General features: G+C 42.9%; 2 protein-coding genes across 2 annotated transcripts; both read left to right on the top strand.

Annotated features, from left to right (window-relative positions):
• Positions 1–3,835: 3,835 nt before the first annotated feature.
• Positions 3,836–11,237, top strand: LOC113035461 (uncharacterized). Its single transcript, XM_026191047.2, has 2 exons — positions 3,836–4,081; positions 9,503–11,237. Exon 2 carries the CDS (start codon positions 9,510–9,512, stop codon positions 10,983–10,985), a length of 1,476 nt encoding a protein of 491 aa, XP_026046832.2. The 5' UTR covers positions 3,836–4,081; positions 9,503–9,509; the 3' UTR covers positions 10,986–11,237.
• Positions 11,238–14,975: 3,738 nt separating this feature from the next.
• On the top strand, positions 14,976–24,865 carry polr1c (RNA polymerase I and III subunit C). The gene is made up of 9 exons (XM_026190738.2): positions 14,976–15,285; positions 15,606–15,677; positions 16,491–16,598; positions 16,771–16,903; positions 17,436–17,567; positions 17,673–17,825; positions 20,324–20,473; positions 20,573–20,689; positions 24,547–24,865. The coding sequence occupies exons 1-9, from the start codon at positions 15,214–15,216 to the stop codon at positions 24,663–24,665; spliced, it is 1,056 nt and encodes a 351-aa protein (XP_026046523.1). The 5' UTR covers positions 14,976–15,213; the 3' UTR covers positions 24,666–24,865.
• Positions 24,866–24,999: the final 134 nt, after the last annotated feature.

Raw genomic sequence — 24,999 nt, 5'->3', positions numbered from 1 at the left:
CTAGTGCTTTCAGGTTAATCTCGTTGAAATGACCTTAACGCATAGTCATTGAGGGCTAGCAGGAGGGACTATGCGCTTACCTGCTGCTCCTTGGCAGGTAGCTCCATGCCCTCCTGGGTTTTAATTGCACCTTAGAACACACATGCATCAACAATACAATGAGCGGGTGGAGGGAGGTTTGGAGTCTTCTCCCACCCCCATTCTCTGCGGCCTGCTGGAGCGGGAGGGCTAGTAGGAGGAGTTGGCCGTCCGACTGCGGTCTGGGGTGTGGGGCCTCCCTGCTGCTGCGGAGTCGGGGTGGTCTGCCTCTCCCCACCGCAGGGAAAAGGGTAACACCACCTGGGTCTGGGTGCAGTTCCCCCTCCAGGGGCAAGGGTACCTAGACCCGGTTTGTAGAGTACGCTTGGGGAGTGTGATTGTGTGTACAGCGTCTCTTTATGTCTGTCTCCACGTTGGTTGAGTGTGGAGTGAGTGCATATGAGAGCATGAGGGTGGGAATGGATGTTTGTGTCTGTGTGTGCCTGTATGTCTGTGTCTATATGTCAGGTTGGGTATCAGACGCCACCTCTCTGGGGACACCTCAGGCCCTCCAAGGTTTGGAGGCCTATCTCCACCCACCACCACTTCCCCTGCCGGTGGCGGACTCCCTCAGGTGTCGGTGTGTTGGTGGTTCTTTGTGTCTGGGGGTGGGCGTCCGGGTACACACCGGCTCACTCCTTGGCGGCCGCTTGTCGGGGCCTGGGGCCTGGGGCTCGCTCGGGCCCCCTTTGGAGGTGGGGTGCCCCCGGCCTCTCGGCCTGGGGCTCGGTCACTCAGGCACAGCTGGGGGCCGGCGGAGCTCACGGGCGCGTCACTGCAACTCCCCCTGACTTCTGCTCCGCGGCTGCTGAGTGAGCCCTCATCTGGGACTCTCCTCGGCTCTTACTGGAACAGTGGCGCGGCTGCCCCTCTGTTGGTCTTCCATGGTCTCTTGTGTTCTGGGGGCCTCTGGATGTCTGGAGTTTTGATCTCCTCCATACCCGCTTCACACCCTGGAGGACGGGGCTGTGGCCCCCCCACACTCCCTAGCAGATCATTACATGGAGAAACTTTTGGAATGCAAGCATGCTGATCCACACAGGTATGCACACATGGGTATTCACAGACGCGGACTAAAGCTTTCTTGGCTGCTGCCTCAAAGCACACTGTGCGCTGTCTATCTTGCGTGCTGCACAATATCGTTTATTATTTAGTAAATATTGATATCTATGACTAGCTAGTTTATTGTGATGGTGCTTTGTTTTCTCTATTATTATGTTGCTCTTTGTTGTTTGCTGTCTCCTCTGTTTGTTTTTTTTTCTTTGTTTTTTTTTTTTTCTCCATACAGGTGACCCAGGAGTTCTTTTTTTTTTCTCTCTCTTCCCCCCCCTTCTCACCGTCTCTTCTCCCCTTTGGTTTTCTTTCTTTCTCTCCCCCTCTTTCTCTCATTCATTCCCCCTGTCCTATTTATTAAAAAAAAAAAAAAAAAAAATGACAAAGGATGAACTGAAGCTCTGCCATCACGTAATGTCGCATACTGCTGTTTCTGATGTCATTTAGAAAAAAGAAGAAAAAAAGAAAAAAGAAATGACCTTAACGCCACAACACGGCAAATCTCCGTTAACGAGCTACCGCTGATTGCTCTGTGCATGGGGCTAGACGGCCAACACGTTAACGAGCTAACTGTGCTAGCACACTAGTTCACACCCATGTAATTGAGCATTGCATGGCACATCCAACATACTTTACTTTAGTCCATGACTCGCTTACCTTCAGGGTCATACGTCACATGAAAACCAAAATAATTCCAAACGCCAGATCTGAATGAGGGTGGGGGAGGTGCCCTGCGCTCTTCCTTCTGACTATGCTGTCTGTGTTGAGCGCTCAGTGGATCTGCGCTGGACAGTGCAGCCTAGGCGGAGTAGTCGAACACAGATTCACTGAGCGCTCAACACAGACAGCATCGTCAGAAGGAAAGTTGATAAAATAAATTACAAATGTTGTATTGTTCGATACATATGCGTACCGAACCGAAAGCACTGTATCGAACGGTTCAATATCGATACGAATATCGTTGCACCCCTAATATATATGTGTATATATATATATATATATATATATATATATATGTATTTATATATATATATAAATATATGTATGTATATATATATATATATATATATATGTATGTATATATATATATATATATATATATATGTGTGTATATATATATATATATATATATATGTGTGTATATATATATATATATATATATGTATATATATATGTGTGTATATATATATATATATGTATATATATATATATATATATACATATATATATATGTATATATAAAAAAATATTCTGTAACTGTAACTTCTGTCGGTGCTGTGCTTTTTGTTTTTTGGAAATCGAATTTCCCAGAGGAACCCACCCGAGGGATTAATAAAGTTCTATCTTATCTTATCTTATCTTAATAATCCTGTCATATTGTGGGTGATGGTTGCTACATGAACAGCCCACATTGCAGCAAAGCCTGAAGCAGAACCTGTCTGGAATCTGAGTCAGAGGCAGCAGTGAGCACAAAGTGAGACTTGGACATAACAAAAGAAAGTGGAAGAAATAAGACTGCTTCAAAATAACTGCAAGTTCTAACACACAAACTGCAGATATAAAGAGATATACTTTAATACATTTGGCAAATGCAATTAGCAGTCGTATAACAGAAACACAGAGCTGCTCCGAGAATATCTAAGCCTTAATCTTTGCACAGCTGTCATCCACCACCTACCCAGCCCTTACACACACAGACAATTAGGACAACCTCCCCATACAAACAAACCTGTACCTGGGTTACATTTCCCACTGTTGCATAAAAATATCTATTTCTTTTTCTTTCTTTTTTTAGCTGAAGAAACCATTTCCTTCCGTTTTAAAAGCAGAATCTTTTCCTTTTCTTGCAGGAAGATGAATTCTGCAGTTTGGCCACCTTCCAGCAACGTTGGGGAAGATTTTAGCTGCCAACCAGTTCAGGGACCTCCTTTCTCATCTTTGTTGTGTTTTATTATGGCACGTCTTTGCGTCTGAGATGTCCTATACAGTCGTGGCTTTAACTTTCTGAATTAAGCAGAAATTGTTTTAAAAATGAGACCTAGTCAAAATTTGAATTGCTATGCAGGTGATACAGAGCTTTATTTATATATTATTTATAAAGCCAGATGACACAAATATAAATGACAAATATATAGATATAGTTAGTTATATGTTAATTATCATAGGTGTGGTCTTTTCATGTTTTCTGTCAGAAATGAAAATACAAATCAGTGAGTTGAATGACAGAGTCGGTCATACACATTAAAAGTCCCCAGCTGATTGGTTTTAGTTGTGTCATTCCTACGTGGGAAAAAAAAGAGTATTGCAGTTTCCATAGCAACAGAGAAAGTGCTGAAGAGTGGGTTGGTGTTGGGTGGCAGAGCGGCAGCGAGGTAGAGCAAGAAATAAGAAGAGGAAAAACAGAGTTTGAGACTGAAGCACTACCTGAGGTCAGAGTGGAACTACGCAGAAGAAGAAAAGAAAGTGTAAACGCTGAGATGGACAAGGACAGACAGCCTGTTGTCTTTATTTCTCTGTCGTGTACACATTCATTCATACGTCAGCCCTGCTTCCCAGGTGGAGGGGCAAACACGCCAGCTGCCTGACTATCTCCTCCCATCATTCCCCCTCCCCCTCCACCCATCTCCTTCTATAGCCGGATAAGGCAACTACAAAGCAGGCTGACTCGCCATTACAGAACACGAGATTTGAAGATTGCATCCTGGCATTTCTAATCAGATGCAAGGGGGGATTATCTCGAGGTCTCCTCCATTTTGTGCACAGCTGGGAGCTGCTGAGGAAAAAAGGAGAAGAAAAGGATCGGATGTGCGTGAATGAAGTGGAGTTACACAGAGAGAGGGAAAGGGGTCACCTGTGGATATGAGGAGGAGGGCTTTCTAAGGAACTGCAACCATCACCCAACACACAAAAGGAAGAGGACAGTGTCAGCAGCAAGTAGATCACTGTAAAGGTAAGCTGGTTGAAGAAAAGGACCTAACCATCTTTTCTTCTGATACAGGCACTGCTGTATGAATGGGTTCTACATGTATGCACTTCTTACCACGTCTGTCTGTGCATCATCTTCATGATTCTGTTTCCAATAGAGACAAGGGTGTGCAAAAGGATCCGATCTGGTTCCAGGTGGTTCAGTTCACTAGAGTAATTCCAGCAGCCTGATGTGTTCTACTTCTTTTCCTTGAATTAGCCAATATCTGAAAATTTCCCATGGGCTATAATTGGAACAATCTAAATCTGTACCACCGCTGACAGTAGGGTTCCTGTGACTTGTATTACAGTGCTTTAAAAAAACACGTTCTCATATTAAAGAGATCCAGTCAGCTATTACTGAGACAAAAATAAAGCTGCTACTATTTTAAAATAATAGTTCACTATTTAAGGAAGAATAGTGAGTTAAAAAGAAGTATAGAAGTGGAATAAAAATGGGGTTGTCGTTCACTAGCATTGTAACCTCACCTTACACCTTGATTTTGTGTAAGCGGCAAAGAGCCAGTGAAGTTGAGCCTGTAACAGCTACAGAGGACGTGCTTGAAATGTCTGAATCTCAGTGGTGTGCAGTGACTTTTATACAGGCAAAGTTGATTGCCAAATTCTATAATAATACAAAACAATATGACCTCCATGTTGTTCTCCAATGTGTTCATCAGTGTTAATGTTGGATAGAAAGCAGGTGTAGAAAAATGTTTATATGAATGGGAGAACGAAGCAGGCTCCATAAAGTGCCTCGAGTCCTCCAGCAGAGTAGAAAACTCCTATTTTAAAAAAACAACAGCCATTTAGCTGAATGATAGAGTGATTATGCATGTGTCCTTTAAATGTTCCATATGTTTGCATAAATATGGATACGAGGGCTTTCACGTTACATTGATCTGGAGAATTCTCACAGATCTGTACAGATACCATGCACTGCAGAGTAGATATCATCCACAAATAGCAGCAGAACATGAACTCCCTCAACAAGATGTACAATATAACAAATTAAAAACACCACCATAAACTAATGAAGAGGCTCACCTTGCACAGAGCTGAATGCCGCAGGTCTTTGGATAGAGAGAAAGGATGAAAGCAGAGGCAGGAAGTAACCAAGGACAAATTCTCCGGTTTTTATTCGTTTTTTACGGTTTTTATTATTATGAATTTGCCTTCAAACACCAAACCTTTCTGAACCTATATGTGGAGAACAATAAGAGATAAAAGACAACCCTCTTGGTGTATCCATCACCAGTAGATTTACACTACAAGTCAAAAATGTGGACACGCCTTCTCATTCAATGGCCTTCTCTCCATGAGCTTCATGAGGTCGTCACCTGAAATGGTTTTCCAGCAGTCTTGAAGGAGTTCAGAGATGCTGAGCACTTGTTGGTCCTTTTGCCTTCACTCTGCGCTCCATCTCATCCCAAACCATCTCTACTAAGTTTATGTCAGGTGACTGTGGAGGCCAAGCCATCTGCCGCAGCACTGCACTCTCCTTGTTGGAAAAATAGCCCTCACACAGCCTGGAGTTGTGTTTGGGGTCATTGTGCTGTTGAAAAATAAATGAAGGTCCAACTAAACACAAAGGCTGGTGACTCGTATGAATTATCCTCAGCAGCAGAGGTGACTCTTGCTCTTCCATTCCCGGGGCGTCCTTGTGTGAGTCGGTTTCTTCATAGCACTTGATGGTTTTTGCAGTTCTTGCCAAAATATTAATTCTAACAACCGTCAAATAGGGCTGTCAGCTGTTTACCAACCTGACTTCTACACAACACAACTCATGGTCCCGACTCCATTAAGAAGGCAAGAAATTCCACCAATGAACCCTGACAGGCTCACAAGTATTGAAAGTCAAGAACTATTAAACAGGAAGGTGTGTCCAAACTTTTGACTGGGTGTGTACAAACAAAATTTATGGTTTTATATTATTTATTGCTCTATACTCAAGGGTGAAAGTTGGCTGGAATGACTTGGAAAGACATTCAAGGTGCCAGTGTTAATACGCTTTCTGGTTATTCAACATTTTTTTAGCCCTAAAGTGATTATTTTACAGTTCTGTGTCCTGGATAAGACGGAGCGCTTCACCCGACACCTATAAAAAGAATTGAATCAAGGGACCAGTCTATCCTGCCCAAATAGGGTTTATTCAATTAAACTGAATTGAATTTCTAAACTATTTAAGGGGGGAAAGGTCGCACAATAATAGCGTGAAAACAGAAAAACGTCCAACAGTCAGATGACCCCCCTCGCTTTTCACAGGAAGAAACATCAGGCAGAACCAGACTTAAGAATCGGTGGCCATCTGCTGCAACTGGTTAGGGTTAAAGGGAGGATGAGGCCCTATCCTGGAGCCGGTTCTAGGGAGGGAGCTCGATGATCAGGCTCTACACTGTAGTGAAGCGAGAGCTGAGTGTGAAAGTGAAGCTGTCAGTTTGCTGGTCAAGCAGCAGAAAATAGCTTTTCTGAAAGGTGGCTGGATTGATGAATGGTTCTCATCAGATGACCGTTATGGAGATAATATAACCAAGTAACCTCACACAGAGCAGAAATACTGGGAGCCTGCCTTGTGGATCTAATCTAAGGAAGATTTTGGGTGGTCTATTACTTTGTGGCAGGCAGTGGCAAAAGTGGCCAGAGGCAGTTGCCTTGGCAATCCCTCCCAGGTTACCAAGTCTAGCTTTAGGGGATGAAAACTAATTTCTCTAATGAGGAAATATTCCAAGCTTGTATGTGAAAATACCACTAGATATGAGAAATGAGCGAGAAACACTATTTATTCTATAGTTATAACCAGTGTTGGATAAGTTACTTTAAAAAAGTAATTCATTACTAATTACTTAGTCAATATTGTATTTTAAATACTTATCTAATTACTGTGTCAGAAAAGTAACTTAATTACTAAATAAGTAATTTAACCAAATACTTCTTAGAATCCCTCTAAACCTCGAGTGGCAGACGATAGAAATTAAACTCTTTAAATAATGAATAAAGACGGAGACTCTGCAGTACGCAGCGGCAGCATCTCTTCCACAGTGTAGCCTGCAGTCGTTTTTAAGCTCACCTTCAGACGCTTTCTGCGCTGCTGAAGTAAAATCAGGTTTTGCTGCCTAGCGGGAGTTGCCGCGGTGTTATCCATGGATGATGAACAAGGATCGCTCAGAAGTGTTCGTCTATGCTCCGTGTCAGGCGCTTCAGTAGATGACTCGTGCTATGAACAGCAGCCCATAGTTTTTACATATTACTGTAATGTTCTTGTCTGCTCGTTTCAGAAAAGTGAAGAGACGGGAATATGTCCACCTCAAAAAACAGCCACTCGCTTCAGTCCGACAGCTTCCGCTGTAGAAAACGACTGTGCAGCAAAAAATGCAGAAATGACGCGCAGCTGCACTACAGCCATGTTAAAGCGGCAGAGTTTACTTCTACGTTTAGAAGACAAATGATTGAAATGAAATATTCAGCCAGTTTAATTATTTTACCATGTAACGCAAGTACATTGTAAGTAACTGTAATTGAAATACCTAAAAATGAACAGTAATCAGTTACTCTACTCTTTCAGTGGAAAAGTAACTTAATTACAGTAACGCGTTACACCCAACACTGGTCATAAATAATTTGTGGAGCACATAGTTGCGGGGCATCTAATAAGCATCTAATGTGCATTATAATTATGATAGTAAGAACACACACACACAGATTCTGTTTTAAAGAAAATAATTAAGAAACAGAATATATTAGATTTATATTTCAAATATGACAAAATGCTGATTTTACAGCAGCAAAATGATTCTATTTCTACAGTTTAAACATTTAATAAGTTTTCTGCCTGCACAGAGTGAATAGTCAAACAAACTGAATTATCATAAATACATTATTTTATATGTATGACTTAATTTTTTTGCTATTATCATTATTATTATTATTATTATATCACTAGGAATAAATAATAAGGAAAAGATTGTGGATCAGTTTTTATTGTGGCCATAGTATATACAGTATTGTGGAGAACGTATAAAATCTCATTGTATGTCCGTGTGTGTGTTTGTGTATAGATTTTTTTAAGTTATTACTCAACTATAAAAACAATAATAAACACAACTGCAGTGCTTTGGTTCTATAACATTCTTCTGTCATTACTTTATCATGGATTAGGTGAAACGAGTTTAAGTGTGGATAATTAAGTAATAGATCAGTGCAATAGCAAATTGTGCCTTGTTGTCAGATGGACAGCAAGTGGAGAGTGATGGATCAGAGGAGATGGAAGGAGAAAGAGTGAGTCACAGGCAGAGTCTAGTTTATTTCCTGTTGCCTTATGGTTCCAAGTGCTGTCACCAATATGATCCCATATTAGATTCTTGATGAATGTGGGTTGTTGTTATTCAGCCTGGTTCTGTGTGCTCCTTTTTAACTTAACCCTAACCCTAAAACATCTCTGCACATTTTCCCGAGTGGATAATCAACCCACTCTGCACTGTTCTACAAGCCTCAAATCCCTGCTTTTTCAGGTGCTGGAAGAAGGCTGGGCAGTGCACGTTTGCTGATAGGTGATAAGTAAAATTTAAAATAACAAAAATACAAAAAACTTGGCACGAAACATGAAAAACACAGCAAAAACAAAATGTCAAACATAATGTCAGTTTTCTGTATAACTCCTTCGCACTCTCTTTCGACCTTCATCTTCCTGATGCTGCTGTGGCGCTGTGCTTGTGATTACCTTAATGACTTAATGAATGAAAAGCACTGAGTCGCTCCTTTCAGAAACCATTGGAATTTTTAAGATTGCACAAACTGTTCAAGATTTACAGTAGTTTAAAGAAACATTGGAAAAACCTTTAGCTGGTGGCAGGTTGGAGGTTAAAGGATTGCTCACAATGAGCATAGCATGTGCAAGCCTTAGAACGGTCACCACAGCAGGTCATCTGCCTTCCTTTCACCCTATCCTTACCATTCTTCTCTGGCACACCAACCGTTTGCATGTCCTCCTTCACTACAGCCATGGATCTTTTTTGTGGTCTTCCTCGTTTCCTCCTGTTTGCAGCTCCGTCTTCAACTTTGTTCAACATATGCACTGTCCTTCTAGTGTACAAGTCCATGGTGGTTTATTAAAAATTGGGTAAACACTGAAAATTTGTAATGATTTATGTTACTACAGCACCATGTAGCACTGTAGCTATTTTAAAAACAGTCATTTGTGGACTGTGCTTATTTTTTGCAAATGATTACAATAAATTCATCTTGTCAGCTGGAAAATACATCACAATTCACTATTGTGAACAAATAAGTATTAGTATTTCTATTGAATTAAATAATGAATGCAGTATTAAAGTATGCATTTATTATTCTGTTTTCTGCTCTGTTGTATCTGTGCTGTCACCTACACAATATGTTGTATTTCTTCCTAAAGGCCTTCCATGGCAGAGGCAGGGCGTCCCATGTCAGAGCTGCATCCAATGGGAGGAACTATTCCACTGCAGCCTATTTTTTCCAACCAGTCCGTCTTTGACACCACAGAGACACCTACACAAGTAACATCACCCTCTGGACTGCCTCAACGACCATGTTACAACTGCCAGGAGAAATCCCCCAGTGAAATCTGTGAAGAACAATGTCATTCAACTCCTACTGCAACAGAAACCGCTAAACACCAACAAAGCCCATCTGAACACTTCCCGCTCATCATGGCTTCAAATCACCCACTTCGTCCAGTTGTGACAGAAACACTTTCAGACAATGATGAGATAGTTGTGAATACAAACACTAATTATCCTGAGACCATCAGAACAGAGCAGAATGTGAAGCTGGCCACCCTGATTGTTCACAGGAGTCACTCGGACACTTTGCCTTTGGCGAAAACTGAAATTGCTTTCCACAGCAGAGATGCAAGCGTCCAAGAGGCTGAGACTCACTCCATGATGGCTTGCAAGCAGCCCATGCAGCTACATCAGTGCAACACTGTTACCACTATTTGCAGTGGAGACTGTAGCTTACAGCATCCTCAGAGGAGAGGTCTCTGTATCTCATCTGATGACGCAGATATCAAAGCGCAGTGTCAAGGAGAAGGCGGCCCTCTTTCCACTAAATGTGACAAGCCACACTGTTGCAGCTCCTATATCCACCATGCCAATTTTGAGGATACATTTGCTGCCTACTGCCATCCTCAGCCTATTCCAGCCCCCTCGCAGATGCTGCCACGTCTGGCAGACTCCAGTATCCAGCCTCCAGTACCACCTTCTTCAGCAGGAAACCACCTTACACTGCCTCGCCTCTTCTCCTCTGTTAGTGAGACTGGCTTAGATGCCAAACATTTGCTGCGTTGCTGCAATCTGAGCTGCTCCTGGATTAGTTCACTGCCCCCTGGTACTGGCCCACAATGCTCCCAAAAACACTTAGGTAAAGATAACTGGTGCAGTACGACAACTGGCCAAGAAAGAATCACAACGCGTGACATGGGAACTATGACAGCCCAAAAAGTTCTGAGAGATATCGGGGTGCAGACAAATCAGACCACCGGTTCTCATGTGTTCCCTCAGATCTATCTGGCAGAAGCTAACAAGAGTAAGATGTCTTCTAGCCAGACTGACAGCGACAGAGACAAAAAAGCAAGTGGTGCACCTAAGTCCCCAGTCAAGGAAGTGAAGTGGGATGCAGAAGGGATGACATGGGAGGTCTATGGGGCCTCCGTGGACCCTGAGGAGCTGGGTCTCGCCATCCAGAAACACCTTGAGCTGCAGATCAAGGAGACAGCAAACCGTGCGGCCAAGCTCTCACAGCAAAACCCCAACCCCTCCCAGCAAGTCAGGAATGCTGGCTGTTACAGAAAAAGAAGGATGATGGGCTACCTCCAATCTCCGGCTTGCTGCAGTTGCAGCTCTGCAGCTGTTGATTAACTGAGCACCTGACAGATGAACAGGACCTGAACACTGTGCTTAGTAGCCACAAGGTCTGCTTATAGCGTCAACCTCAAATGTCTGGATGATACTGCATTCTTATAAGACAAACCTCTATACCAAATTGAATGGAAAAACTTTTCAGAAAGTGATCCTTATTCAAATATTGTAAAGATTATGAAAGCCTGATAATGATTAAAGATCACTATGACAAAGAAAATGTTAAAAAGAAATAAAACAAAAAACAACAAATTTTTGTTCCATCATTTCTCAGTGAAATATTACCCAGGGACATATTCTATTTCTCTCTCAGTGGATGCAGACATCATTCATCAGTAGTCCATAATATGCTTCTGTGCACTATTACTGTTAATTAAATTGGTGTTTAGCTCAGTCAACATCTCTTTTCACTGCCAGTTTTGCACAAACAGTACAGTACCAACGTCTAAATAACATTCATTCTTTTGGAGTTAACAGACTCCATGACAGTTCTCTGGGAAACTGCTAAAACTTCCACGTTTCACCTCTTTAATGCTGCATTTTTATTGGTCATTAAAATTGTCAATGTTTTCATCTAATCTAGTTCTAGCTGTTGAACTGAATCTCTACCTTTTATTAAGAGTGTTTCATGAATGAAAAATGCCTGAAGTTCCCCATATCTTAATATAATAATAACTCACGATTAACTGCACAGTGGTGTGTAAAACACAGTGAGTGAAGGTTATCAACTCATCAAGTTAACCCAGCGTTTCCCCTGCGAGTTCACATCATATGACCCTTCTACAGAAAATGATCCCTATGAGTGCCACCTTCTCAGAGATGTTATCAAACTGTGATTTATAAAAAAAAAGAAAAAATTGTGAAGATCAAAAGCATATACCAATAAAATGCAACACTTTTGTAAAAAGGATACAATACACAATAAGATTTTAATTAATTTAAATACAGTCCCACAACCTGATAAAGGAGATGTGGAAATCACGTCAGTTTGTCACAGATCAAAGTAAAATGGTAAATGGCCTGTATTTGTACAGCGCTTTACTCGTCCCTAAGGACCCCAAAGCGCTTCACACTACATCCAGTCATCCACCCATTCACACACACATTCACACACTGGTGATGGCAGCTACATTGTAGCCACAGCCACCCTGGGGCGCACTGACAGAGGCGAGGCTGCCGGACACTGGCGCCACCGGGCCCTCTGACCACCACCAGTAGGCAACGGGTGAAGTGTCTCGCCCAAGGACACAACGACCGAGACTGTCCGAGCCGGGGCTCGAACCAGCAACCTTCCGATTACAAGGTGAACTATAAATGTGACCGATTAACAAAAAACTCCACGAGAATCTATAACACACGTTCCCAACAGTTTTAGTTTTTACTTCTTTATCTACAGACTCTGCTGTTTATGGTTCAAGAGTAAAGATTACATATAAAAACACAATTCAAACATAGTGCAAATTTGATAGAAGTTGTGCAAGTACATAGCAGATGTCCTGTTTCAGGATCTGATATGAAAGCTTATAGAACAATAAAAATATTGCAATGTTTGCTGCTAACAGAGAAAGCATTGCATTAAAAATCTACATTATTTATTATTTGTTGCAGATGCTCTTTAGGCAAGGCAAGGCAAGTTTATTTGTATAGCACAATTCAACAACAAGGTGATTCAAAGTGCTTTACAGAGACATTAGAAACAAGAACAAATAAAAAGCATGATTTAAAATTGATTAAAACAAGCAAATAACCTAACTAACTAATTAACTAACAAACAAACAAACAAACAAACAAACAAACAAAACAGTATATAAAATCAAAACAGATAAAATCAGAACAGTAGATAAAATCAGTAGTTAAATGTAAGTTTTGAAATTTAAGCTTAAAGTGTGGATTTGGTGCTTTATTCAAATGCAGCTGAGAACAGGTGAGTCTTCAACCTGGATTTAAATAAACTGAGTGTTTCAGCTGATCTGAGGCTTTCTGGGAGTTTGTTCCAGATATAAGGAGCATAAAAGCTGAATGCAGCTTCTCCGTGTCTGGTTCTGACTCTGGGAACTGATAAAAGACCGGATCCAGATCCAGGGAAACATAAAGACATTACATGGTATTATTAAACTTCAGGCCCTCCTGCTGTTTGAGCACAGAGGTCCGAGGGATACAAAGGAATATTAGGACCACATTAAGAAAAAATATATATTATTGATCATTATGAGATTAGATTCAAAATTTCTAGATTAACTTCAAAATAATATTTTGAGAGTAAAGTTGAAATGTGGAGATTAAAGCCTTCTAGAAAACGCTTTGTGTACATGAGTTTGTGATCATACTTCAGAATTGTTTTTAGTTAGAAGGAAATAATTTCCTTGTAAGAGCTTTGAAAAGATTGCAGAAAGCTGCATCTGGTCAGAAGGAAGAACACACGACTGTGTACAAAATGAAATACCTGGCATTGGACAGACGCAAGGATAATGATGGTTTACACCCTCAAGCAATAAACACGATGTATGTTGTATCACAAGACCCAATACAATAGATGACGACGTCTATGCATGGCATTTTCTAGAGCAGGGGAGTCAAATTCAAGGCCTCGAGGGCCGGTGTCCTGCAGGTTTTAGATGTGTCCTTGATCCAACACAGCTGATTTAAATGGCTAAATGACCTCCTCAGCAACCTCCTCTTGAACTTCTCCAGAAGCCTGTTAATGAACTAATCATCTGATTCAGGTGTGGTGACCCACGGTGATATCTAAAACCTGCAGGGCACCGGGCCTCGAGGCCTGCAGTTCGACAGCCCTGGCTTAAAATGACAACTGCAGTCTCCACATTTCAACTTTTTTCTCAAAATAGTATTTTAAGTTTAATCTCAAAATTCCATCTTTAATCTGAAAATTAACACTTTTTGTTTAACTTAATGTGCCCCTAATACTCTGTCAGACATGGAATGGTGACACTATTTTCTGGAGAATTGATTGGTCAGTAGGCAATGATTTCAAACCTACTCCAGAACAGGTTACCATGGCAATTTACCCAGGGTTAACCCTGATGTTACCTGGATAAGTCAAAACCCTGGTCCATAGTGTAAGGCTCCGGCCCTAAAAATATAACACTGAGCAGACATGGATCAATATTTTGCAGAGATAAATAGTTTTTGTTTTTTCTTGATTTTGTGTAAGATTGATGAGACATGTGCAAGCCATTTTATTTAACTTTTTAATATTGTTAATGATAATTAAACTATATATATATATATATATATATATATATATATATATATATACATATATATATACATATATTAATATATTATTATTATTTAACACGGTAAAGGCAACTAAAATGTGTTAAACTCATCTGTTTAAAATTGCCTATTCTTAAATTTCTGTATGTTTTAACTTTATCTTCTATTTTTATCATTGTGTATATTTCCAGTTTTTATCTGTTGTACAGTGTCCTTGGGTGCTTTGAAAGGCGCTATTTAAATAAAATGTATTATTATTATTATTTATTATTAATCTGACACATTTTTAACACAAAAAATCTCACCTACTTCTTCAGATTTCGGAGTGTATACGCAGAGCCGGACAGCTGAGCCAGAGGTTTGGCCTGGCAGCAGGTCGTCAGATGAAGTGATTTTTAAAAAGGGTCTGCCTGCACCAATTACATGTTGAATAAAAGGACAAAAACAAGCACCCCCTTCTAGCGCTCAGCATCAGCTAGGAGCGCGTGCACCTGGACCAAACCAAATCATGAAATAAGGATGGGGGAGACGCCAAAAACTAAAGCGGAAATCAAGACTTGAAACTAGATCATTTTTAAACGACTGACTTTTACTCAATGCACAGTTTATCCCACCGAGTTCTTTTTCGTAGGCTGAGTGCTTGATGTTGGCCTTTGCGTCTATCACCACCATATCAACCACAAAGAACTGATTATTCATCACCGATAACCACACAGTGCCTCCGAGTGTTACTGACGAATGACTGCAGTTTTTATTCATCACTCAGTGTGAACTGGCGCAAAGTCCATGAACACTGCAGTATGAGCATACTGTGAAAAACACCCGATGCTGCAATTTTGATCTTGTCTCCCGTATAAGAGCCAAATTTCTCCGCGTGCATATTAGAGAGAAACCCCCTGATTCATACAGCTGCTGATGGAGAGGAGAGAACCACTACTGTACCGTAAAGGAGGTGCGGGCGGAGCCAAAGACTCCCCGCCCACTCGGCAAAATGGCAGCCCGCATGGAGAACGTGGAAGAAATTCGGAATCGAGTAATATTGGGAGAATTTGGTGTGACGAATGTAAGTGCGGCTGTGATCGTGGATTTGGAGACGTACAGCATGTCCTCTGTGGGGTAGTGAGGCTCTGACTGACACGCTTTAACTGATACGCGTGTTTGACACGGACTGCATTAATATTACTTAATGAGCACTTATTATAATATACAACAAGGAGGTGAAAGCAGAATGTGTTTCTGCGTTGATTATTCACTAGTAGTATCACCTGCCGGTGTCGTGCCAAACTAGGTATCCCCGACAGAATGTGTCTGATCATACTTGTGGACCTGTGTGCTGTTGTTGTCTCTTATTACTCTCAGCCATTATTTATCTGTTGCTCTTAGGTTCATACTACGGATTTCCCTGGAAACTACCCCGGATATGACGACACTTGGAACGTGGAGAAATTTCAAAAGGTAAAATGTTGTCACTGCGGTGGCCCTGTAAACGCTGGGAGGACGAATGTCATCAGTTTTCTTCTGTAAATCTCACATGGCTTTTCCAAAATGTGTATAAATGGCCTGCATTTGTATAGCGCTTTTCTAGTCCCTAAGGACCCCAAAGCGCTTCACACTACATCCAGTCATCCACCCATTCACACACTGGTGATGGCAGCTACATTGTAGCCACAGCTGCCCTGGGGCGCACTGACGGAGGCGAGGCTGCTGGACACTGGCGCCACTGGGCCCTCTGACCACCACCAGTAGGCAAACACGGGGTTAGTATCTTGCCCAAGGATATTTGGCATGCAGCCAGGAGGCAGCCTGGGATCGAACCACCGACCTTCTGATTAGTGGCTGACCTGCTCTGCCACCTGAGCTACAGCCACCCCTAAATGTTTGCACAGCAACAGATTTGTAATTTCACCTATGCATACCACCACATTTCATTTTTAATCAAGTAATCGAGATGCGGCTGAAGTGCAGCCGTTCAGTAGTAACTTAAAGCATTTAACCAAAGTACTGCTTTTAACACACCACAGGGTCATAATTACTCTAAGCATCATTCCTGGCCTGATTCGACGCCAGCAGCACCTTTAGGTTATGTTAGTCACCTGCCTTTTCCTTACATTTGTCTGTCCACCAGTAAAAAGTATTGAATGTGTATTTGGACAAAGATGTGTACAGACTAGAGTGACTAACGTGCTAAATAAGACCAGTGCTTGACTTGTGCCTTTAACAAATGCGTGCGATTCTAAATAGAAATGGAACTCTCCTGTTTCTTTGCAGAACTTCAGAATCGATGTCGTGCATCTGGATGAAAACAGTATGGAGTTCGACATGGTGGGGATTGATGCAGCCATTGCCAATGCCTTCAGAAGGATCTTACTGGCAGAGGTGAGCTTGTTTTGTTGTGTCACTACGGTTTCAGACCTGGTCTTGAACTTTCATTATGTGAGGGACTTTGGTTGATGAAGAACGTGTACATTTTGTGAATTTAGGCATTTAGTTTATTCATTTTATGCAAATATATTTTGAAAGCTGCTAATTATTATTTAATTTTTTTTAGGTGCCTACTATGGCTACAGAAAAGGTGTTCATCTATAGTAATACCTCCATTGTCCAAGACGAAGTCCTGGCCCACAGATTAGGCCTCATCCCCATCAAAGCTGACCCTCGTCTGTTTGAGTACAGAAACACTGGTAAAGCATCATATTGAACCACTCACCCATAAGGCAGTTGACACCAATGCTCATTTTATCCCACTGTGTCATCTTCTTGTCATGTGACAAAGTGCCGGTTTAGATAACATCTTGCTTAGTCATAAGTCTAAGAATAAAGACAGTTTTCCTGCTGTGCTGCAGAAACTGAAACTTGACAATGAGCCTGACCTCAGTTGTACTGAGCATCTGAAACAGATATGACGGAGAGGTCATGCCTGCTTCCTACTTATGCCATGTTCTAGTTGCCTCGTTCATTCATGCGTTATGAGCATTAGTACCTTTAGAACACATCTCGTCCTGTAGCTGTGCTTGGTGGGGAAAAAGCTGTGACTCCACGTGAATGTGGAGTCAGCCATCTGTCTGCAGGTTTGTGCTGTGACTGAAAGACTAAATAATCACTTTTTATAATTTCATGAGCTGCAAATTTCCAGTGTCTCCTGCACTTGATTTAACAGTGATGATGTGCAGCATGTTAAGCAACATGTCTAAAATGCTGCTTTGGTTTTTTTAGGGGAGGAGTCTGCAGAGGAAGAGGGTTCAGAAATAGACACAATTCAACTGCAGCTGAAGATTAAGTGCAGCAGGAATCCCAGAGCAAGCAAAGACTCATCAGACCCACGAGAGCTGTACTTAAACCACATGGGTGGGTATTTTTAGGTGTCACAAAATGGTGCAGATATCCTAGTAAAAAAAAAGTATTCCTGTCTAATTGCAGATATCTGCTCTGTCCACTTTTATCTGCTCATAGTTTATTCCAAGGACATAAAGTGGGTCCCCATCGGGAACCAGGCAGACGTGTTTGCAGACTGCTGTATTGGGCCTGTGCATGATGACATTCTGATAGCTCAGCTACGACCGGGACAAGAGCTGGACATTGTCATGCACTGTGTCAAAGGAATTGGTAAGCTTTGTCTCTGAGCGGCTGCAGTGCTGAAGATAGAGACACTAAACAGGCAAACAGAAACAGGAGCATTATTATTATTATTATTTACATTATAATAACAATGCATTATTTCTATTGGCTGGACAGAGATGCTCATAATACACTGCAGTAAGTAGGTAATGTAACATGTAAGTAAGTAAGTAAAATTTTATTTATATAGCACATTTCTAGATAAAAGATCACAAAGTGCTTCACAAGGTATAAAAGAAAAAAACAGTCAAAAGTTAACAAAATGCAATTTTAAAAAGATGTTTTTAGCTGCTTTTTAAAAGTAATCACTGAGTCTGCAGATCTTAAGTTCTGAGGAAGAGAGTCCACAGTCTGGCGGCCACAGTGGCAAAAGCTCTGTCACCCTTGCTTTTCAGTCTTGTATACTGAATAACAAGTAGGCCCTGATCACAAGACCTCAGGGACCTGCTAGGGACATAGGGCTGTAAAAGTTCAATGATGTAGGCTGGTGCTTGTTCTTGAAGAGCCTTAAAGGTCAGAACCAGAATCTTAAAGTGGACTCTGAATTCAACAGGGAGCCAGTGCAGCTGTATAAGCAACGGTGTTACATGAGAGTACTTCACCCGTTGCCTACTGGTGGTGGTCAGAGGGCCTGGTGGCGCCAGTGTCCGGCAGCCTCGCCTCTGTCAGTGCGCCCCAGGGTGGCTGTGGCTACAATGTAGCTTACCATCACCAGTGTGTGAATGTGTGCGTGAATGGGTGGATGACTGGATATGTAAATGGATATGCTTTGGGGTCCTTAGGGACTAGAAAAGCGCTATATAAATACAGGCCATTTATTTACCATTTAGATGTTTTGTCAGAAGCCTTGCTGCAGCATTTTGGACAATCTGCAGACGCTCCAGGGAGTTTTTGTTTAGACATGTAAACAGTGAATTACAGTAGTCCAATCGTGATGAAATGAATGCATGAATAACAATCTCCAGTTCAGTATGAGACACTGTAGGGCTCAATTTAGAAATGCTTCTTAAATGATAGAAGCAGGACCGAACCAGAGATTTGACGTGGACATCCAGGGTAGGAGCAGAATCAAAGGTTACCCCGAGGTTCCTGATAGACGGTTTCACAAATGTTGAAAGAGGACCAAGAGCATTCATTATGTCAGGTACATGTCTGTCTGGAGCACATACAAGGACTTCAGTCTTTTCTTCATTAGGTTGGAGGAAGTTGTCGGCCATCCAACCTTTGATGGTTTCTAAGCACACACTTAGAATCTGCAGCTTAGAAACATCTTCAGATTAATTTCATCAAACTGATATTAAGAAATTTCTCAGTCCGACACAAACCATTGGGATATATGTGTTACATCTGGCTCCAGTAACATTATACAATAGTGTTTTAAACAATCTTTGATTTAACAACATTTTATATGTTGAAGTGCTTCCATGTCACACTTTATTGGTTTGGGATACACGTGGTCCCATTAGGGTTTGAAACTCCTGGGTTTGAATCCACTGGTCGGTCAGGGGCTCTCCGTCCTCAGTTTGCATGCTCTTCCTGTGTGTGTGGGTTCTCTCAAGGTACGCTGGCTCCCTCCCACAGTCCAAAGATGTGTATGCACATGCATTAATTGGCAACACTGAATCGGCTATAATGCCTGGATTACACTTTGCTGCGGACATCGACACGAGCAGCTGGAGGCCAGATTCCTGAATAGTAATTCCTGTTATATTTCTTTGAATTCATAGTTGTTGGGTTGTAATGTAAATTCTCAGCAGATGAGTACATACAGTCACAAAAAAAGGCCTGGCCAACGGACATCTGTGTGGACCCTCATACTACTGAAGCATGGAGGAGAGGGGGTGTGATGGTGGGGGGGGTGCTTTGCTGGTGACACTGTTGGGGATTTATTCAAAATTACCTAAACTCAATGGAGATGGTTTGGGATGAGATGGAGCGCAGAGTGAAGGCCAAAGGACCAACAAGTGCTCAGCATCTCTGGGAACTCCTTCAGGACAAGAGAAGCATTTCAGGGAATGCGTGACAAGCAGTAATCCAAGCAAAGGGTGACTGCTTTGAAGAACCTAAAATATCAAACATGTTTTGAGTTATTTCACACTTTTTTGTTTACTACATAATTCCATATGTGTCCATTGTGTTTTGAGACTTTCAGTGAGATGTGTGTGCGTGTGTGTTTGTAGGGCTTTAGATAGGTGTGTGCACCAAATGGTGGCGTACAGGAGTGGCTGACTTTTTCCATAATATCACGTTCTGGCTGCAGGGAGTTCAAGTACAAGATGAAATGTGAGTTAACAGGTGACCCTGGGTATGTGGCTGGTGCACTACTAAAACATCTCAAGCTAAGGGTGGAATGTTTTCAGGATGTGCTGAAGTGAATGCAGCAGTTTACATACTACTTGGATGTTATCAGTCCAAATAACGGGATAGTCTGTAAACAGTATTTTCTGCTGCCTAATGCTAAAGTGTGTCCTCTGTTGTGTGTTTAGGCAAAGACCATGCCAAGTTCTCCCCAGTGGCCACAGCGAGTTACCGCCTCCTCCCAGAGATCACCCTCCTGGAGGTGGTGGAGGGAGAGAAGGCAGAGCGATTAAAACAGTGCTTCTCACGAGGAGTTATAGACCTGGAAGATATTAATGGTAAGAGTGGCTTCACTTAAATTCAACAAGTTACATTGTATTAACCTGCAATCAGTCACCTGATGCTGCGAATGTTATCACATTTTTTGTGTATTTAAGGGACAAAGGTTGCCAAAGTTGTGAACAGTCGCCTGGACACATGCAGCCGGGAAGTCCTCCGACACAGTGACCTGAAGAATGTGGTGAAGCTTGGACGAGTGCGAGACCATTTCATCTGTACGTTCATGTGTAGCTGCTATAAGACACCATGCAAACTCACTGATAAAAATGCAAATATTCCTTTTACAGTGGCCTAGCCACTCCTAAAACCATGAATCAGTGCCCTGTCTCTTTGTTTATTCCACACACAGTCTGTAACAGAGTCAGTTTGAGAGATCGCGGCATTCAAAGAATCTGAAGTCTATATGCTGTGAAACCACTGCTGCTTTATTCAAGGGGTCAATCCATACCTGAAATGATAAATGATAATGAGTCTTGGTGTTGGACAGATGCGCATTCACTTGTATGCTAAACTATATCTGTACTGATTATTAGTCGGTGTTCTTTTCGGTGTTTACCCCTCGGCCAGAATAAGCTGATTGGTTGTTGTAGTCACCCTACTGGGTGGGCGACGTGGACACTTAAGTTTGTGATTGCATTACTCACCTAGAGTTGTGAAATTGATACCATAGGTGCATCTACTAAAACCCTCAGACGAGTTCAGTGACCTCAAACTTAAAGCCAGGGGTCAGAGGTCGAGTTTTCTGAAAATCTTTTGAATGCGATAACTCAGGACCCCGTGGGGCTGCACGGTTAGCTCGTTAACACGTTAGCGCCGGTGATCCGCGCTAACTTGCTAACAGAGATTTGCCACGTTAATGCGGTTATGGCGTAAACGTCATTTTAACAAGATTAACACTGACAGCACTAATTTCTACACTTGCACAGACTTTGAAGGATAGGATAGGATAGGATAGGATAGAACTTTATTAATCCCTCGGGTGGGTTCCTCTGGGAAATTCGACTTCCAAAAAAGCACAGCAACGACCGAAGTTACACACACACACACACACACACACACACACACACACACACACACACACACATATATATAAATACAGAGACAAATATAAATAAAATATACGAAGGGGATAAATAGAATAAATAGGAATAAAAAATAAAAATACAAGTGAATTGCACATTTCAAGTATTGAGTCTATTGCACTGTTGACTATTTACAAAAAGTATTGCACAAGGTATTGCACAGTGAGGTGAAGAGGCACTACAGCTTAGTTGTTCCCCCTCCTTTGTCCTCCTGTTTCCCCTCCCTCTCCCCTCCAGAGAGGAGTTAAACAGTCTGATGGCGTGTGGGACAAAGGAGTTTTTAAGTCTGTTGGTTCTTGTCTTTGGGAGAAGCAACCTGTCACTGAACAGACTCTTCTGGTTGTTTATGGCCGTGTGCAGAGGATGCCCAGCATTGTCCATAATGTCCAGCAGTTTCTTTAATGTCCTTTTCTCTGCCACTGTCACCAGAGTGTCCAGCTTCATGCCGACCACAGAGCTAGCCCTCCTAATCAGTTTCTCCAGCCTGGATGAGTCCCTCTTTGCTGTGCTGCTCCCCCAGCACACCACAGCATAGAAAAGTACTCCAGCAACCACCGACTGGTAAAACATCCTCAGGAGCTTCCTGCAGATGTTAAAAGACCTCAGCCTCCTGAGGAAGTACAGTCGGCTTTGGGCTTTTTTATACAGGTGCTCTGTGTTGCATGACCAGTCCAGTTTATTGTCCACCCACAGCCCGAGGTACTTGTACTTGTTGACCACCTCCACCTCCTCCCCCTCTATCTGAACCGGCAGTGGACCTTCTCTGGACCTCCCGAAGTCCACAACCAGTTCCTTAGTCTTTGAGGTGTTGAGTTGCAGGTGGTTTGTGTGACTCCATGCGACAAAGTTCCTCACCAGACTTCTGTACTCCTCTTCCTGATCATCCCAGATACACCCCATGATGGCCGTGTCATCTGCAAACTTCTGAATGTGGCATAATTCAGAGTTGTAGCAGAAGTCAGAGGTGTACAGGGTGAAGAGAAGAGGGGACAGCACAGTTCCCTGTGGTGCTCCTGTGCTGCTGACCACAGTGTCAGACGTGATGTCCTTCAGCCTGACGTACTGTGGTCTGTCGGTGAGGTAGTCGGAGATCCAAGCCACCAGGCAGGGGTCCACCTCCATCCTGTTCAGTTTTTCCTGAAGCATACAGGACCGGATGGTATTAAAGGCACTGGAAAAGTCAAGAAACAGGATCCTGACCGTGCCTTTTCCCCCATCCAGGTGTGAGTGGGCTCTGTGTAGGAGGTACAGGATGGCATCCTCCACTCCGACACCCGCCTTGTATGCAAACTGTAGTGGGTCCTGGGCATGTTGTACCTGTGGTCGGAGGAGGTTGAGGAAGAGCCGCTCTAGAGTCTTCATAAGATGTGACGTCAGTGCCACCGGTCGGAAGTCATTCAGCTCATTGGGCCGGTTCCTTTTGGGGACCGGGACGATGCAGGATGTCTTCCATAGGGCGGGCACTCTCCCCAGTCGCAGACTGAGGTTGAAGACTCGTTGTAGCGGCTCCCCAAGTTCAGCAGCACACGCCTTAAGCATCCTAGGACACACCTTGTCTGGGCCTGCTGCCTTTCTGGGGCGAAGCTTCCTCAGTTGCCTCCTGACCTGATCCACTGTGACACTGGGAGATGTTTGGGAGGAGGGGAGGGGGGGAGATGTCTTGCTGCTGAGAGAGGGATTGGAGGAGGGGGGTGTCATGGTGTCAGGAAGGGGGGGAAGCGAGGGAGGCAGGAGAGTGGGGAGAGGACTCTGCAGTGAAGGTGAGGGTGAGGGTGGGGGGGTTGTGGGCTGGTCAAACCTGTTGAAGAAGTTGTTGAGTTCGTTTGCCTTCTCCACAGTCCCCCCCCCCACTGTGCTTTTCTTGGTGTTGTGGCCTGTGATGGTTTTCACACCATTCCAGACCTCCCTCATATTGTTCCTCTCCAACTTCTGCTCCACCTTCCTCCTGTAGGTGTCCTTTGCTTCCCTCAGGCAGCGTTTCACCTCCCGCTGTGCTGCCTTCATCTCCTCCTTCACTTTGCTCCTGAAAGCCTTCTTCTTCATGTTGAGGACAGCTTTGACTTCCTGTGTTACCCACGGTTTGTTATTAGGATAACACCGTACCGTCTTAGCAGGGGCGACCGTGTCCACACAAAAGTTGAGGTAGTCTGTAAGACAGTGTGTCGCCCCCTCTATGTCCTCACCATGTGGGCTCAGGAGCACATCCCAGTCTGTGGTGTCATAGCAGTCTCTCAGAGCATCCTCCTTTTCTGGGGTCCATCTCCGGATGGAGTGCGTTGTGACAGGCTGCCTTTGGACGAGGGGTGTGTATTGTGGCTGTAGGTAAACCAGGTTGTGGTCTGACTTCCCTAGTGGGGGGAGGGGGGTGGCTCTGTATGCATCTCTCACATTAGCATACAGTAGGTCAATTGTCCTTTTGCTCCTTGTGGGACAATTCACAAACTGGTGAAAAGCAGCCAGAGTAGAATCCAGTGTGGCATGGTTAAAGTCTCCAGATATAATAATGAAAGCCTCGGGGTTTTGTGTCTGAAGTCTTGCTGTGACTGTGTGTATTTTCTCACAGGCAGCTGTTGCGTCGGCCCTCGGAGGGATGTAAACACACACACAGATCACATTACTGAACTCCCGAGGTAGATAATATGGCCGCAAGCTAACAGCTAGCAGCTCCAGGTCCGGACGGCATACCGAAACTTTAACGGAGACGTGTCCAGGGTTACAGTATCTGTTGTTAACGTAGACAATGAGTCCCCCACCTCTGCTTTTTCCGCTGGCCTGCGTGTCCCTATCGGCTCTCACGGGTGTGAAACCGCATAGGTCTACGTTAGCCTGCGGCGTTAGCTCGGTTAGCCACGTCTCCGTGAAGATAAACAAGCTGCACTCACGGTATAGTCTGTGGTTGTTCAGAGCGCACAGTTCGTCAATCTTATACGTGAATACGTGCATCACTGTCTTTACACTATTTTAGCCCATGGATGTTTTTTCTTTTACAGTTACAGTGGAATCCACCGGGATCCTGCCTCCAGACGTCTTAGTCACAGAGGCGATTAAGGTCCTCGTGGCTAAATGTCAGAGGTTTCTCAATGAACTGGACTCGACTGCTATGGAATGAAAGGATGACTGAGCAGCCCGTCAGACCTCGGACGGTTCTTACTATGCTGTCAGTGGAATGACTGTGTTCAAATATTCTATACTGATAAAGAGTACACAGAAATTTCAAAATGCAGGTGTTTTGTTGGTATCATCTGAGTATGTATATACAGCTTTGTCTGGTATTTTGTATACTTTCTATTAAACAAATGTTGAATTGAAGACAAACATCTTAATATTATTGACTGTCAGAGTACTTTCCACTTTTTTCTCTTTTCTAAATAAAATAGCATTAACTGTTTAGGAATTACAGCTATTTTTATGCACGGTTCTCCATCGTTAGAGACTCAAAACCA

Source organism: Astatotilapia calliptera, chromosome 13, assembly GCF_964374335.1.
Source record: "Astatotilapia calliptera chromosome 13, fAstCal68.1, whole genome shotgun sequence".
NCBI lineage: Eukaryota > Metazoa > Chordata > Actinopteri > Cichliformes > Cichlidae > Astatotilapia > Astatotilapia calliptera.
Note: the sequence above shows the minus strand (reverse complement) of the source record. Positions and strands in the feature narration are given on the sequence as shown.

Coding starts and splice junctions, on each gene's coding strand:
- LOC113035461 (XM_026191047.2), top strand. CDS start 9,510: ATGGCAGAGGCAGGGCGTCCCATGTCAGAGCTGCATCCAATGGGAGGA.
- polr1c (XM_026190738.2), top strand. CDS start 15,214: ATGGCAGCCCGCATGGAGAACGTGGAAGAAATTCGGAATCGAGTAATA. Junction 15,286..15,605: donor GAGAATTTGGTGTGACGAAT/GTAAGTGCGGCT, acceptor TGTTGCTCTTAG/GTTCATACTACGGATTTCCC. Junction 20,690..24,546: donor AGTGCGAGACCATTTCATCT/GTACGTTCATGT, acceptor TTTCTTTTACAG/TTACAGTGGAATCCACCGGG.